The sequence below is a fragment of the Athene cunicularia genome (assembly GCF_003259725.1).
Source record: "Athene cunicularia isolate RWA chromosome 5 unlocalized genomic scaffold, athCun1 chr5_part3, whole genome shotgun sequence".
NCBI classification, from domain to species: domain Eukaryota; kingdom Metazoa; phylum Chordata; class Aves; order Strigiformes; family Strigidae; genus Athene; species Athene cunicularia.
The window spans coordinates 9,788,315-9,804,843 of NW_020799103.1; the positions used below are offsets into that span (position 1 = coordinate 9,788,315).

The 16,529-nt window shown below is 46.4% G+C and overlaps 3 protein-coding genes across 3 annotated transcripts; 2 read left to right on the top strand and 1 right to left on the bottom strand.

The window, feature by feature from the left end:
• The first annotated feature begins 798 nt into the window (after positions 1-798).
• On the top strand, positions 799-5,382 carry LOC113481291 (proto-oncogene Mas-like). Its single transcript, XM_026850811.1, has 2 exons — positions 799-869; positions 4,145-5,382. The coding sequence occupies exon 2, from the start codon at positions 4,166-4,168 to the stop codon at positions 5,120-5,122; it is 957 nt and encodes a 318-aa protein (XP_026706612.1). The 5' UTR covers positions 799-869; positions 4,145-4,165; the 3' UTR covers positions 5,123-5,382.
• Positions 5,383-9,413: 4,031 nt separating this feature from the next.
• Positions 9,414-11,247, top strand: LOC113481316 (proto-oncogene Mas-like). The gene is made up of 2 exons (XM_026850841.1): positions 9,414-9,556; positions 9,982-11,247. Exon 2 carries the CDS (start codon positions 10,025-10,027, stop codon positions 10,979-10,981), a length of 957 nt encoding a protein of 318 aa, XP_026706642.1. The 5' UTR covers positions 9,414-9,556; positions 9,982-10,024; the 3' UTR covers positions 10,982-11,247.
• A 3,757-nt stretch (positions 11,248-15,004) lies between these two features.
• LOC113481259 (mas-related G-protein coupled receptor member H-like) lies at positions 15,005-15,991 on the bottom strand. Its single transcript, XM_026850707.1, has one exon. The coding sequence runs from the start codon at positions 15,989-15,991 to the stop codon at positions 15,005-15,007; it is 987 nt and encodes a 328-aa protein (XP_026706508.1).
• Between the last annotated feature and the right edge of the window lie 538 nt (positions 15,992-16,529).

Below are 16,529 nucleotides of genomic sequence, written 5' to 3' on the forward strand. Positions count from 1 at the left end.
AAGTACTGTGCTGAAAGACAGCATGAAGTGGCAGGTAATACTGTGGGGTGTGAAGTTACATCAGAAGAGCTCCTGGCATCAGAATGGGCAGTGTGTATTGCAGGCAGCACAAGCAGAGGGTGTGCAGTCAGAGCTGCTGAGGTGTGCTAACGGCTCTGGGCTTCGGGTGGGCCCTCCTCCGGGGAAGGTGTGTGAAGCAGTAGGGGCTACACGGGGTGGTAACTCATGCTGGGAGAGGCGATGGGTCAGAAGAGGACACTCTGTGGTAATGGGTGTGTTAAGGTCAGCTTGATAGGGACAGTAGGTCCTTGGAGAATGAGAAGTTGTGCTGAGGGAGATGGTGAAATCGTCAGCAGGCATTATGGAAGAGGACTGACAATTTCTCACTCTATGTGACCCCAAGTAGCAGCAAGGCATCCTCTTCAAAGACTCTGGAACTGGAGCATCTCGGGGACACAAGTAGGAAACAAAGCATCAGTGCAAGAGGCAAGGTATAATTTTGTACAGACGGTTCTTGCTTTTTTTGTGTCGTGAGACTGGCTGAAGAAGGGGAAGTAGTAAAAAAAATTTCTAGACCCATGACAATGATAGGTTCTGTACAAAGAGGGAAGAGGGAAGTGGTTCAAATCGAAGTGACCACACACAACAAACTAGATATTTCCTCACGCGAGTGATTGGCTGGCTGCTGGATGTCATGCTGACAAGACCGTGGCTTTTAAAAGTGTCTAACTAGCCCGGCACTACAGTATGACACAAGGATTTTATCTGGACCGTATGTCACAGAATTCAGGTGACAGTTTTACCCAGCGGACCCATACCAGACAGCTGCTGCAAGTCAGTCACTGAAATTCCAAGGAATCCACAAAAAGGTGAGATATTCCTCGATGGTATCTTTGCTGCTGCACTCTGTCTAATGCTTTCTGTCATGCTTTTGGAGAGAGGATGAGGGAATGGAGGAGAAAATACCAAAAAACCAAAAACAAAACCAAAAGAAAACAGCTGAAAGGAGATCTAACATTTTCTTCTCCTGATGGTTAGAAATTCACTATAGGTAAGAAACTATCTTGATCATTTTCAAGATAAGGAGAGCTTCATTCTGGGGACCCTTTTCCATGAGCAAGTGCTAATGAATTGCTCTAAATACACATTTGTAATATAAGACGTCATTATTCAGAGACCTCGCATTAGCAGTTCTGGTCTTCGATGATCACTTAAGATTAGCCAGGAAAATACAGCAGCATAACTTTCTGTGCATCGCCTAAAATGTCTTTGTAGTGCAAGGCTGCTCAGACACCTGCCACAAGAACGACATGGTACTTAGCAGGCAAACCACAGGAAGGATGTTTTATCTCAGGGGAGAAAAAGACCACTTAGAGTCTGTCTGCTGCTGTTTAACGCAAGCTTTCACTAATTAGTTTCATTAAGGAAGTGGACTCATGTCTTGAATGTATATTGAAGACAACAAGAAATCAGTATTTCCAAGGTGATACAATAAATATATGAGAACGGTGGGTGACTTTTTTGGTATTCTTTTCCATGGTTTGTAGCAGTCAGAGAAGGATTTCTTCACGTCCATTACAGTGGAAGATAAAATTATTGATGATTTTTCATTTATCCAAAGGGCAACCATTACAGCCACATCTGTACCGGGCAGTCTATATGTGTATATGATTTATGGCACAGAGTTATGTCATTTAACGTTAGGAAATCTGCTTGGTTAGGAAAATAAGCTTAAGTTAGACAGCTATTCACCCACCATTGCCTGAATGCCCAGTGGAGAGAGACACACTTCTGGAGGACAGGGTCAACCGCCTTCCGGAGATGGCTGTGACAGGGAGGTTGAACAGTTGCTTTCCTAAAATAGGGACTAGGTCAGAAGGCTGTAGTGGGCTTAGGCAGAGCTTAAGTGACACTCAGATGTTCATGTCCTCTTCAGGTCAATTGGATATTTGCTTCAGGTTACACAGATAGCTTGTGGCAGAGAGAGTGCTTCACTGGATCTTCAAAAGGCTAGGAAACTGCTTAGCACCGTGTCTTCCTTTCTCCTCACAGCAGACTTGGTTCACAGGATTAGAGGCTGCTTCAGCTACTTCCTCCTGTGGCTCTGATAATCTGCTGCAATGCAGGTAGAGAGGAAGGGAACAAAGTCATAAGGCTGTACCTTTAAAGTTTCCTTGCTACAGATGTTCAGGGAAGAGGCAGACTTGCGAGTGGTGTTGGTCAGGCAGTATGTGCCTCTCCCCAGATGAGGAAAGAGAAGATGAGTTGGAACTCAGGGATGTTCCTGTTGTGAAACTGTGCCACAGCGGGAATTCTGTGCATTCTGAGGGAGATGATGGGTTTTGTTTTCCATAGTCCCTTTCAGTATGTACTAAAATCCTTTCTTTAGAGACCTCTGGTCTCTAAACCCTTAATGTTAGAAGCACTCAAGGTCCTGTAACAGCCGAGGATGGAATTATCCAGGTTCCTATATAAGAGTATGGTGCAGTGCCAGAAGTTCCCTGGTTTCAGTCAACCCGAAAGGTTTCGCATCCTGCAGTCCCTGGTGAAGGTAAGGGTGGAATTCACCCCAGCTACCTCCAGCTGTCCACACACCAACCTCTTGCTGAAGCTGGCACTCTGCAATGCATCTGCAGCCAGCAAAGATGGGCAGGTGACTGCACACCTACCTAAGACCTTAGGATAAAATATATAGCTGTTGGAGGGGCTTGTAAACCTCCATTAATTCAAATGGCCCCTTTAAAGGCCGTGTTAGATGAGATGTTTGCATTTTTAATGGTGAAAGCTAGGTGTAACAGTCCCAGCTGGGCTCCCAGCCAAGCTCTGCTCACCTACGTGTCTTCCAAAGCAGCAAGATTGTCTCCGCTGCTCCAGGCCATCAGCTGGCCAAGGAAATTACGTGCACCACACTTTTATCTTGCCTCTATCCATGCAGCACAAAAGACAGCATGTCTGGGGTGCTGAGGTGAAACAATAATAATTCACTCTGTCACATTTTGCGTGTTTATGGAAGTCTGTCTCCGTGTATGTGGCAGCATCTCACAAAGAGAGAACAGACTATTCACGCTGGTTAGACAGTTCAGTGATTCACATCTTCCCAGCTCTCCCCATTTTGATTTGTTCCTCTCTTTTTTCTAACTATCTCCTGCTGTCTTTCATGACACTTCTCTACCTTCTCATTACAAAATTAATAGCTGGTGGGGAAAGAGGAAAATAGCCACAGTGTTTGACCTCATCAGACAAACAAACCAAAAAAAAAAAAGTGAAATCTATTTTTCGACTTCTTCATTTTCTTCAAGATTCTTGTTCAGATCTCGGTGTCATGGGGGAAGAAGCAGGGTGACCTGCCTCAGGGAATGGGGTGAAAATAATTATTAGAGCCATAATTCCAATGTGCTGTGAGGGTCGGACATTTTGTCCCACCTATGGTTCTTACAGTTCTTCTCTGAGAAGGAAGTTAATAAAGGCTGACTCTGCCAGAGTGACTCGTTTATTGTCTGTACACAGGGCTCAAGAAAACAAACCAACCACATTAAACTGTGCTTTATTAAAATAGAAATGAGTCATCAACATAAAAAAAAAACCTACCAGCTATTTTGAATCTTCTCTACCTTATTTTGTGGACATGTGCCCAGGACAAAGCTCGGTCAGCTTTCATGCTGAACTTGTGTGCTGCTTGCCTAGAAATTTCACAAGTCTTTTGTGAAAGTTCTTTGTCAAGAACTTTGACAAGATTTGCCTCACCTAATCCCAGCTACTTGCAGCAAAGACAGTTATCCTAGAGTTGTTAATACTGGGTTCTCTTTTTATTCAAACAAGACGTACTTTTCAGACATGATTAATCTAATCTATAATTGTTTTTTAAGATATTTGTTTCCCAATACTGACTGCCAAAAGGAACCGGAAAAAATTTAAAAAGGGAGAAATACACTGCAATCTAACTTTTCCTACACGTATAGAATTTGACCTTAGATATAACGCTTTGAACAATGCCTCAAAGCTCTGTGCTCCAAGTCCAAACACAAAAATCCCTCCCTAAATCAAGCTCTGGCTACAAAGAGTTGGAGCAAATCCAGAAACACCACCAGGTCACCATGAGGGAAAGTCACGCTGGAGCTACAACCTCTCTCCTCTCTGCTTACAGGTCTGTCTGAAATCACTCATTATGAATACTTCATTGACATCAATCCTCCTTCCAACTGCAACCAGCCAGACTCATGGGACTAACCAGAGCGGGGCTGTGGGAAAGGCAGAGCCATCATACGCTGTCCTCAAGTTCATGGAGAGCTTCTGCCTCATCAGCGCTGCCTGTGGGATGGTGGGAAATGGCATAGTCCTGTGGTACCTGGGCTTCCGCATCCGGAGAAACCACTTCACCGTCTACATCCTGAACCTGGCCGCTGCCGACTTCGGGTATCTCCTCTGCATCGCCGTTGAGACGGTCCAGTACCTGATGCAGTTCAACGTGGGGGTGCAGTTTGGGGTATTCCTCTTCCTGGATCTCTTCATGTATGGCACCGGCCTGTACCTCCTGACCACCATCAGCATTGAGAGGTGCCTGTCTGTGCTTTGCCCAATCTGGTGCCGAAGCCACCGCCCAAAGCACTTGTCCGCCATCATCTCCGGCCTGCTCTGGGGTCTCTCCCTGCTGCTGAACACCCTCGGGTATGTTCTGTGCACCCTTAACCCCTCGGGCAGGAGCTGCAATCTCCTGCTCATCACCATCGGAACCTTGGACTTCCTCTTCTGCACGCCCCTCATGCTGCTCTTCAGCCTGACCCTCTTCCTCAGAGTCAAGTGCAGCTCCCAGCACTTCCGAACAGGCAGGCTCTTCACCATCATCATGCTCACCATCCTCTTCTTCCTCATTTTTGCCGTGCCTCTGAGCGTCCTCATCCTCTTTGACTTCTTGGGCTACAAATTCCTGTACTCGCCGGAGATCGGCTTTGTGCTGTCCTGTGTGAACAGCAGCCTCAACCCCGTCATCTACTTCCTCGTGGGGAGCTACAGGGATCGGAGAATCAAGTTCACCCTCAGGCTGGCATTCCAGAGGGCCTTTGAAGAGTCAGCAGATGACAAAGATGAACGGGAAACCCGTGACACAATAACTATGTCCTCCTAATACCCTGCTGTGCCTAACACTGGTCTGGAACTGGGGGCCCTATAATTTACATAATTGAAGAACTCTGGGCTATTGGGGAAGGTTTATCTCACTTATCCTTCAGTACCCTCATTGTTGATTTCTATCCTTTAGCGGATTATTTTAAGCTCCATCTGTGGTCACTGAAAACACATAAGCACCTGGATCACAGAATTTATTTGACCGGTATTAGGACCACATTGAATGTGCCTATTTCTTTTCAGTGGCCATTAAATTTCAGTTTAATAAGGTGAAATGTTTTGACGTCTGTCTCTCCTCAAAGGCATCCTACTCAGAATTTACAGGTTACTCAATAAATCTCTGCCTTTCAGAGCACAATAATATCAAATTCATAAATTCTGAGCCACTTTTTACTCAAACCTCTGAAGATGAGATGAAAAACAATCCTCCTCCTGTTGAAATCACCCATGAAATTCCTGGAAGGAGAGTCTATTTGTCTCACTTAATTTTAAATACCTGTATTTCAGCAACACGTGCAATCCTTTGCGGCTCACAGAGTGCACGATTCTTTGCTTCCTAATGTGAGCATTTCAAATAGTGAAATGATTCATGCCCTAGAACTTCCTTTCTTCTATTAAGCAGGGAGGTTTCCATACAATAGGGTTGTGATGTAGCAGAAAAGGGCTCCAACCCCTACTCGCCTCACAACTTTATGCACTGAATTGGATGCTCCCTTTTCTTGCGTTTTAAAGAAATACAGGGCTGGAGTTGCATTTTATTTTAGCTTCCTCCAGCCCAAATATCTACATCTAACTACAGTGTGCATTGGGTTGTTATTTCTTCCTTTTAAGAAGGACAGATAAGAACCCATGGCTTCTACCTCTCCTCTATCAATAGAAATAAATTGAAGGATAGGGAAAAAGTAGCAAAAAGACGAAAGGTTAATACATACCACAATTTGCAATAATTTATTCTCTAGACCCAATACCGTGAGACACAAGATGTGATTATTTGAAGTATTATCAGATGACATAACATTTGGTCTTTTAACTCTAAACTGATAGAAGATGGCAACACAGGCAATTTTCTCTGAGAAATCTTACGGTTTTCCTCTTCATGCCTTCATCTGCAAATATTTTCCTAAAGGGAAGCTGCATTCCTTTATTGTCTATTACCTTTCTGCTGTTCATTTGTCTTTTTATTAATTTTGAAAATCATCACTTAAAAAAATAGTGGTACACCCTAATGCCTGTAGTTGCTTTTTGCTTCCTGTTTACAGTTTCTGAAAGCTGAAATATGAGTTCCATTTCTACCAGTCTTTAATTTTTAATGCTATTGTTCTGTGAAGTACATATAGTTGATTGAGATTAGGTCTATGTCATCAATTATTTTTATCAAGGTTTTTTTTTTTCTTCTAATTTCTACTGCTGAGGGGAAGAAAGCATCCATTTATCAGAAAACATGTTAAATATCCCTTTAATATATGTAATGATTTTATCATTGTGAGAACTGAAACATCTCCTTTGTTATTAAAAATGTCAAAAGCCTTTTTTAAAAAAGAAACACAAATTGTATTTAAAAACATTATTGTGCTTAGAAAAACCCGTCAACTGATAAAAAAGAATATAAGCTGTGAAAAACTTTCCATCCTACAGTTTGTCCTTAAACATACCTTGTCATGAAGACGGGTGGCATTTAATGTGAACACATTTAACATATCACATTAATGTGAACACTTTACGTCCAACCTTGGACATTTAAAAGGTGATACCTGTATATAAACCACCGTCACAGACACCCTCAATCATCCATGGTAAAAGACAAGTGTTCTCAGGAGTGGCATCTGCCAGATATTTGCGCTGTTTATTTCCTGTGGTCCAAAAGAAGTCAGTGATGGGATCTGCAAGGAGATGGGGATCACTTGAATGCTATTTCACGCTGAACTAACACCAAAATAGTCAGCTCAGCCTGCCAGGGAGAATATCCTCAGCATCTGAACTAAGTTTGTCCTCTGAATTGCTCAGTATCTCTCTGGAAGGATGCCAGGGCATCCAGAGGAGCGGTGGTGACGCATGCAAAGGGCACACTCCTCAGGGCCCACCGGGACCCTGAAAAAAGCCCACATTTCTGCTTCCCTGGGGACAGCTGAAAGGAGACAGGCATCCCAGGCCGTAAGTGTTGAGTGTGCTCCTCACCGCCATCCATGTGCCTGTGGCTGTGCCCAGGTGCCTGCAAGGGATGGTGTCACCTATTTCCCGAGAGCAGTGAACCTAACTCCACTCCTCTGAGGAGTCCCTAGATACCAGAGACTGAAATAATCTTTATTTTCTCATTGATTTCAGCAGAAGGCACACACATTACTGTTGGTATGTCTGCGGTACAGTGAAGGCCTGGAAGGGGGGGATGTGTATGGCCATGTGGATGCTTCAGAATTGCTCCAGCTTCCACGACATGCAGCAGAGTGAAAGACTTTAGTGCCTTTATTTGGTTCCCTTTCCCAAGCCTTTGTCCCTCAGCAGTTATCCCCACCCTCTTCTTCAAGCATCTACCCCTTTCTCCATTCCAAGAACCTCTACAACAACCAGCTCACTTCTCTCCCTCGCCCCAGCCCCCCTCACACGCATCTCAAAGGAGCAGCCTTCCCCTCACAGCCCTCCCCAGCAGCAGCTGCCAAAATCCTTTTGCACCTTTCTTGGAGATGTGGTTCCATGCCACAGGAGGGAACAACAGCTAGTAAGAGAAGGCTATGTCCTCTTTGGAAGAGGAGAGTCAGGGTCAGCTAGCTGGGGGAGAAGGAGGGGCAAGCACCTCTAGACAGCTATCTGTTGTACTATTGAGGTGTTGCACCAGCTCATAGCCAAGTGATCTCTTACGACCCGCAGAGCAGTTTGGGATCAGGCACAAAGAAGAGCAGAGAAGGTACAACAGTGCAAACAGACTTCGGTAGACCTTGCAGGTGAGACCTGAGATGTATTACAGAAACCCCGCTTTAGGCCCTGCAGGGTGTATGCTTTACAAGTTTAACCATCAAGAGCATAGTCACCCATTGCTATCGAGGCCAGAAAAAGACAGCCTGTCAAAGCAAGTGTCCACAGGCAAGCAACTAGATAAAGGACTTAGTCCGATCCTAAGCTCTGGTTAATTTGAACTGAGAGACGTGACAAAGTCAAGGAATCACATCATAAAATTTGGATCAGGTCTGCTCAAAGGCAGCTCCTGGCTGTAGAGGCAGAGAAAAACCCTTGCTTTTTCACAGTGTCACACCTGAAGACTGAGGGATGTTTGTCCCTCTCGAGCCGACACCTGCCCATTTCAGAACTCGCACAGCCACATTGCTAGAAGTCCTTTCATAGAATCACAGAATACCAGGTTGGAAGGATCATCTGGTCCAACCTTTCTTGGCAAAATCACGGTTTAGACAAGATGGCCCAGCACCCTGAAGCATCCTGAGCATCCTTTCTTCCTGTCCGTTTTATAAGTGGCACACAGGAAGTTAATTTCCTGCCTGCAGTATTTCTGTTAATTGCTATGAATAAATTGCTGTGTTTACTATCTTTCTAAACTTCCCTTCAACTCAGCCTTTTAAAATCCTTTATTTCTCTGGGGTCAGAGGTGAGCAATGAGTCATCAAGGAGCTGTAAGAGCCCTGTGCAGTTGGGAGAGGCTCTGCCTATAAGCAGGAAAAAGAAATAGGCAGCTTTCTACACACATGATGAAAGAAAGGCTCAGAAGTTTTCCAGGGTGGAAAGCCAGAAATTATCATGTCCGGAAAGGATTACTGATGCCTAGCACTCAGGGGATGATCTGTCTCCATCACCCCAGGCACATTGGACAAGCCTTTTTTCTTCTTAGGGTCTTGGCAGGATTTGGGATAAGGCATTGCACAGGGAGCAAATTTTGAAGGAAACACTGGGAAAAGGGATACTGTCCCTCAGAATAATCCGATCTAAGCCAAGTCTGATTTTCCAAGAAAGGCAAAACAAAATAGAACACCATTTCTCTGAAAACATCCCACAATCTCTACTAACCACTCATTTATACATCCTTAGCATAACAGCCTTTGGCCCCAGTACAAATGCACAAAGAGCCTTTCACAGATGCAAGCAATATCTCAGAGCATTGCCGGCAATGGAATCCCTGGCAGGTAATTTTCTCCCCACCTACTGTAGGAGCAACCAGAGAAGTGGAGCAGAAATGAGAAATTGTCTCGTAACATAAAAGAAACCCATTCTCATCTGCTGCTGACTTCATCCCATCCTCCCTCTCTGCACAGTGAAAATGCTCCTTCCTGACAGCACCTGCTTCTTTACACCACAGAAGACACAAACTGAACCTGCAGACTGAGATATCTTCCCCATCTTTTCCACAGAAAGTTTTTCCCAGAGGATCCAATGGGATGTTAGAAACTAAGAGAAAGACACTCTGAGAGCAAAATTCAGCTGCACAGGGCAGAAGGTAAGCATTTGAGGACGGGGTTCGGAAATGCCTCGCCATCCACAGGTTTTCCAGTGTTCTTTGTCTCCGATGTGCCATTTCTGATCCTCTCTCACAGACACACAGGAACACAGAGTCACTGTGCAGTCACACCCTCCCCATCTCCTACTGCTTTGTCTGCTCTGTACTGCTTCCTCTTCTTTACTCTGTTGAACAGTTTCATTCTTTCTTCTTCTGCATGGACGCCACACTTAGTTGATCTTCACCCATTCAAATTCCTGCATGATTTTGCCCATCCGCAACATTTTGCATCGTGCTGGCTGTTACCTACATAGACAGTAACCATGCATGACTCTTGAAAGCTATCTGTCCCAAGTCACAAAGCTGTCAGAATAAAAGCAACGTGTCAGTCACTAAATGCTCTCTGTCTCTTCTCTGATCCCAAGAGAAACAGAAACGAGAGACGTATTTGATTTGGGGTATTTCATCATGACTGAGAAGCTCATAACACTCTCTCCCCAAAGCAACGCAAGCCAGACTCATGGGACTAACCAGAGCGGGGCTGTGGGAAAGGCAGAGCCATCATACGCTGTCCTCAAGTTCATGGAGAGCTTCTGCCTCATCAGCGCTGCCTGTGGGATGGTGGGAAATGGCATAGTCCTGTGGTACCTGGGCTTCCGCATCCGGAGAAACCACTTCACCGTCTACATCCTGAACCTGGCCGCTGCCGACTTCGGGTATCTCCTCTGCATCGCCGTTGAGACGGTCCAGTACCTGATGCAGTTCAACGTGGGGGTGCAGTTTGGGGTATTCCTCTTCCTGGATCTCTTCATGTATGGCACCGGCCTGTACCTCCTGACCACCATCAGCATTGAGAGGTGCCTGTCTGTGCTTTGCCCAATCTGGTGCCGAAGCCACCGCCCAAAGCACTTGTCCGCCATCATCTCCGGCCTGCTCTGGGGTCTCTCCCTGCTGCTGAACACCCTCGGGTATGTTCTGTGCACCCTTAACCCCTCGGGCAGGAGCTGCAATCTCCTGCTCATCACCATCGGAACCTTGGACTTCCTCTTCTGCACGCCCCTCATGCTGCTCTTCAGCCTGACCCTCTTCCTCAGAGTCAAGTGCAGCTCCCAGCACTTCCGAACAGGCAGGCTCTTCACCATCATCATGCTCACCATCCTCTTCTTCCTCATTTTTGCCGTGCCTCTGAGCATCCTCATCCTCTTTGACTTCTTGGGCTACAAATTCCTGTACTCGCCGGAGATCGGCTTTGTGCTGTCCTGTGTGAACAGCAGCCTCAACCCCGTCATCTACTTCCTCGTGGGGAGCTACAGGGATCGGAGAATCAAGTTCACCCTCAGGCTGGCATTCCAGAGGGCCTTTGAAGAGTCAGCAGATGACAAAGATGAACGGGAAACCCGTGACACAATAACTATGTCCTCTTAAACTTCTCCCTTTTTTTGCCCAATCACCTTTTGAAATAGAGAGAGAAGGAAAAAGAGAGGAAAAACATAAAGATTCCTTTCAAGCATTGGGCCCTAGATCCTGGGAGTTTGAGCAAAAGTGAACATATGTCTAATTTAGGTCTATACTAAGCCCTGTTGCTAGCGCCCTATATTAACCACAAATTCAAATGAACTTTTGCATATTTAGACTCGTGATAAAGCATGAGAACTGTCTTTGTGGCTAGCTTACTTCACTTACTGTCACTCTCTTTGGGTGTCATTTAATAAACAGCATCTTAAAATGGCTCTCCCTGGTCTTTGCTTTTTCTTTCAGCTGTCATTCTTGAACCAACATTTCAGCTCCTTTTCCACCAACTTTCTCACTTCTATAGCCATTTCATAGCTAGCATGTTGTCAAAAATGCCTTCTCAAAACTAATTTCAGAACCAATTATTTTTATATTATAAAGCCTATATGCCATCTCCCTTCACCCCACATTTATTCTTCAAAAACCCAAACAAACCAGTTGTTCAAAAAGAAACACAGACACAAGCATGCCCGCAGTGTGTTGGAGGCCAGGAGCGATGTGGGAGCGATGCTCCTCTGCGCGTGTTCTCCTCCCCACTGTCCCTAAGGGCTCACAGAAGGAGCCTGCCAAAACCACCTCGGCCACAAACCAACCAAAAGCCTTATTTAAAAAAAAAAGGGAGGGACACAGAGGCAGGGGGCAGATTTTGGGGAGGGGAAAAATGAACAAAGGGCTGAGCTTCTGATGGTGCAGAAGAGCTTCATAAGGGGCTGAGGAAGGCACACCCTGCACAGTCCTGCACAGCAGAGGAGTCTCTGCAAGGCCTGGCAGCAAAAGGTCTTACCTGGCTGCAGGCACAGACTAGACTTTTCAGATCCTCTCTCCTGGCATCTGCTTCAAATCCCTATGGGTGTCCCATGGGAGCCCTGGCCAGAAGAAATCTAGAACATCTTTGGGGGGAATCACAAGGGGAGTCACAAGGTGTTGGAGACCACAGGCAGGATTAGCGCTGGTCAAGGACATTCTCTTTCTGAATGTACCTTTATGGCAGAACTCACTTGTCCTTATTTCTACTCCTTTCATGCACCTTCAAAACTCACCTGTGTAGCAACAAAGGGGCCTTTTCTCCCTCCTTCACCCCAGCTCAGGCAGCTGGGGATGTTCCCTGAGTGAATACATCTCATATAGTGTGACACATCCCTGCAGTAAAGCTGACTGGTCACAGAAATTCAAGTGGGTCAAGAAATTCAAGGAATTAAGCCACAGAAATAGCTGGGCCAAGGCTGTTGCGTGGGCTCTTGGACACCCTACACTCTTGGACACTCTACGCAGCATCAGCCATGTCCGACTTAATCCTCAATACGCCATTCACCTTGTTTCTTCCCTAAGAGAATGGATGTCATCTGAGACTAGAATTTCTTCTGAACACAGACCAAGTTTTAGAGCACTCAGCGATGCTTATGACTGCTAATCTTCTCTGAGTAGAGGAAATGACTAACAGAAAGAAACTTTGGAAGATAAGCAGATAGAAAACATCCTTTTTCACTGACAGATATTCCTATTTTATACAGATTGTTTCTGTCCTGGTAATTATATCAATATTGGCACCTACTTAATTGGTTTGTTTTTACTGTTCTCTGTTCTTAATTGTTGATTCTCATGGATATTTGGAATATGATTTCCTCCATCTTAAAATACATCATGTTATCTCAGTCCATTATGTCTATTCCAGAGCTTCCTTAGGATGTGTTTCCATCAGAGCTTTGCTTTGAATTAGAGCAGCAATATATGCATCACCCATTTTATGGGAAGCTCCTGACAAAAAGGAGGGATCTGAGAAGAACCAGGCATACTCATTGCACAATATGTTGTAGAGGAAACAGTACTTGAATTACTGTCAAAGCACTAAGTATAAGGGAAATCATAATAAAATAAACAAAGGGAAAATGAAGAGAGAAAATAGGGACTGGATCAGATAAATATTTTTTTATTTGACACAGGAAGAACCTTCAAGTCAGTGTGTGCTGAAAAAGGACAGAAAAAACAAACTTATTTTAGAACAGCTAATTCCAGCTGTTAGTCTGATATTTCACAGCCGCACTTGCTCTTTGCCAGGTGAATAACTCTTTCTGCAGTGGTTCCAGAGGGCGTAGGACCAGCCCCTGTGTGACTCACCCAAGATAAACATGGGGATTTAGCACGCTGGGGACGTTTTCCTTCATCTGTCCTGTCCAAGCCAACCCTTTGTCATGCAAACACTTTATGCTATCCCTGTTCCCCATTTCTACCAGTACCTCTGGCCATCCTGGCACCTCTTTGATCTGTATCCCAAGGTTCATGTGCCATCTTTACTGCACCAACACTCATTATCCCGTGCTTAGCAAGCTCCAGGGTTTAGACATTCCTCCTGTGCCATTCGGATTAGACATTTACACTTGTGTAAACACTTTGGCTGTTGTCCGCAGCATCTCGAGGCTCCTTCTGGCCCATGAAAGAGCAAAGCTTTCATGGGAGCTGCAGTTATGTGAAAGTGAATTCCAGCAAGGTCCTATATAGTGCCTATACCTACAAATCCTCCCCCAGATATGTCCCAAGACTATCATAAGAAACAGCAATACTTCTATTGTTATGGTGATTTATTTTTCTCTTTTATTGTTGAAGAGAACTTCAGTTAGAAATAAAATAAATGTAAAGTATTCGGGTGGGAGGGATCCCCACAATGCAGGAATCACAGATGTGTCAGGTGACCCCACTGTGAACACAGAGATCCCGTAAACACAATCCGTAGAGCTGAGAGACTGATGAGGTAAGGGGAGAAGACAGTTGGGAGGTATCATGGTTTCTAGTGAAACCTCTGCTAAAACAATGTTGTACTCAACCATCGAATGTTCTCCAAACCCTGTTAACTAACACCAAATGGCTTCAGTGAAAGTGCTGCCCTGTAAAAAGAGAAACAAAAAAGAAAGGCTATGACCCCTGTTATTTCTTTGAATGTTCTGATCAGAACATTTTCACTTCTTTCTCTGATTTAGACCTAGCTTCAAAAAATCATATTTAGATCCCCTAAAAGACCGCAAAGATTCATTCACTGATCAAAGGGAACAAGAGTTTATTAGGTTGGGTCCAGGACATGCGGCTCTCTTCCCCTCGGGCTGCCTCAGGGGCTCAGCATCTTCCGCCCCTGCTGACCCTCCACATTACCCTGCCTGAGCTCTCCCGGGTCCCACCAGCACAGGGCGCTCACACCATGGGAAGTCTCTGCATGAGCCTGAGGTAGCTGCAACAAAACCCATCGCTGTTGGGAGGAGCCTCCCACGGGACTGGAGCCGAGGGAGAAGTTGGCATGCAGGGACCAGACCTGGCCAACACCCGGGGTCCGTCCTCCTCCCCTACTCTACCTGGGCTGTGCTCCTTGCTCAGTGTCACCTCGTACCAGCCATGAGGTGAGGCACCACCTTGAGGACACCTGAGGATGCTCCCACGGTGGCTGTTCCCACCACAGAGGAGGCACAACGCCAGTCCAGACACTTGCCCCCTCACTCTGCTCCACAGGAGCACCCCAAGCCTTCCTCCCCTTTCCAGGAGGGATTCAATCATCATCTATTTCCAACCTTCCTGCCCTGGGCAGGGACACCCTCCACTATCCCAGGTTGCCCAAAGCCCCGTCCAACCTGGCCTTGAACCCTTCCAGGGAGGGGGCAGTCACAGCTTCTCTGGGCAAGATCTCTGCCTTGCTTGGCCAGCAGAGATGCCCAGAGCTCCCCAAGGACCTAATGTGTCAGAACTTCCTCAGGCAAGATGTTCCCCAAAACACCACAAAACTCATCTGCTGAGCCAAAGGAGCCAGAGTTTATTTTCTGGGGCCAGAACATTGAGGGTCCCTGCAATGGGGAGCACAGCCTGGACACAGGGACCAAGCCCAGCTGAGCAGTGCCACGTGCCCCCATGCCTCCATCCCCCCCAGCTGTCTGTGAGGATCTGCTCTCCAGCAGGGCCTTATAGAGGGGTCTGCACAGCAGTGTCCTCAGGCACATGGCTCTCCTTCTTGCTCACCACTTTTTCTTCAAACACACGTCGGAGGGCGACTTTCACGCAGCCTTGGAACCGGCGTTGCCGGCAGCTCCCTACCAGGAAGTAAATGACTGGATTGATGCTGCTGTTCAGCAATGCCAGCAGAAAAGTTGTCTTTTCAGGTAATAATTCATGTGAACTTGGAAGATTGAGGAAGACCTCTACACCAAAAGGAATACCAAGGGCAAAGAAGAAGATCATGCTGAGCAGGACAACAACATAGAGTTTCCCTGGCTGTCGTCTCTGTAAGCCACATTGGAGTTTGATGAGCAGGAGAAGGTTGGAAATCAACATCATTGATGACAAAATCATGGCAATGGCAATGGCTATGCCTGCAAATACCGTCTCGTAGCCTTCGGCAAAGCTAAAGCTAAGACTCATTGAGAAAACAAAAAATCCAGCGAGAGCCCAGAGCGCCCCACTCACAATCCCTGATAAGTGCTTTGGGCGGTGGCAGCGATACCAGATTGGGAAGAATACAGAGATGCACCGCTCCACGCTGATTGCTGTCAGGATACCCAGGCTGCTAAGGTCAAAGAAGTGGCACAGAAATTCAATTATACATACAAAATCTATGTAGAAGGGAATAAAATCAGACAAATAAGAACAATTTGTTATTAAGTTCAAAAATGCCAATATGAGCATAAAAAACAGGAGGAGCAGAGAGAAGTCAGCAACAGCTAGATTTAGGAAGTAGACCGTGAAAGGGTTCTGCTTCATGTGGAAGCCCAGGAACCACATGACTATCCCATTCCCCACGAGTCCACAGAGAGAAATCCCCATAGAGACACCTGTAAAGATTATCAATCCATAATGTAGTCTTAAGCATTCATTTCTGATATTTTCCCAATAGTCCACATCTCCAGAAGTCACGTTAATCAGAGAGGGGTCTGTTGCGCTCATCTCCTCCATGGTGACTGACCCTGCTCTGGCTGGCCGCCTTCTCCCTCTCCCACCACCTCCTAGGAGAGACGAGGAAGGAGAAGGAAATGAGGGGCACTGGCACTCCCAGCACTCCCCACCTTTCCCTACGCCAGCCCCACGCCAGCCCCAGGCTGCACCAGGAAGGACCCTGTCCCCTGCCGTGCCCAGCACAGGCTCCCACCCCTCCAGCCCTGTCCCTGGACAGGAGGCATCTCCCACCTGCCTGTCCCTGGTCTCCTACCTCCTGGTGCTCCAGGGAACAGTGCTGCTGCAGGAGCCCCGGCACACGGGGCCTTGGCAGGGCCAGGCTTGGCACGAGAAAAGGGCTGATGATGGCTGCAGGGGACACCCTGCTCTGCTTCAGCTTCCTCCCTTGCACCTGAAGGAGCAGACCTTCGCCCACAGATCAGGGCCCGTGGTCAGGAGACTCCTCTCACAATCTCATCACATCAGCGGCAGCTTCCCCTCACATGTCCCATGGACGGCGATCTCGCCAGTAGGGGTTGGCCACGTCACCCCCCTCCTC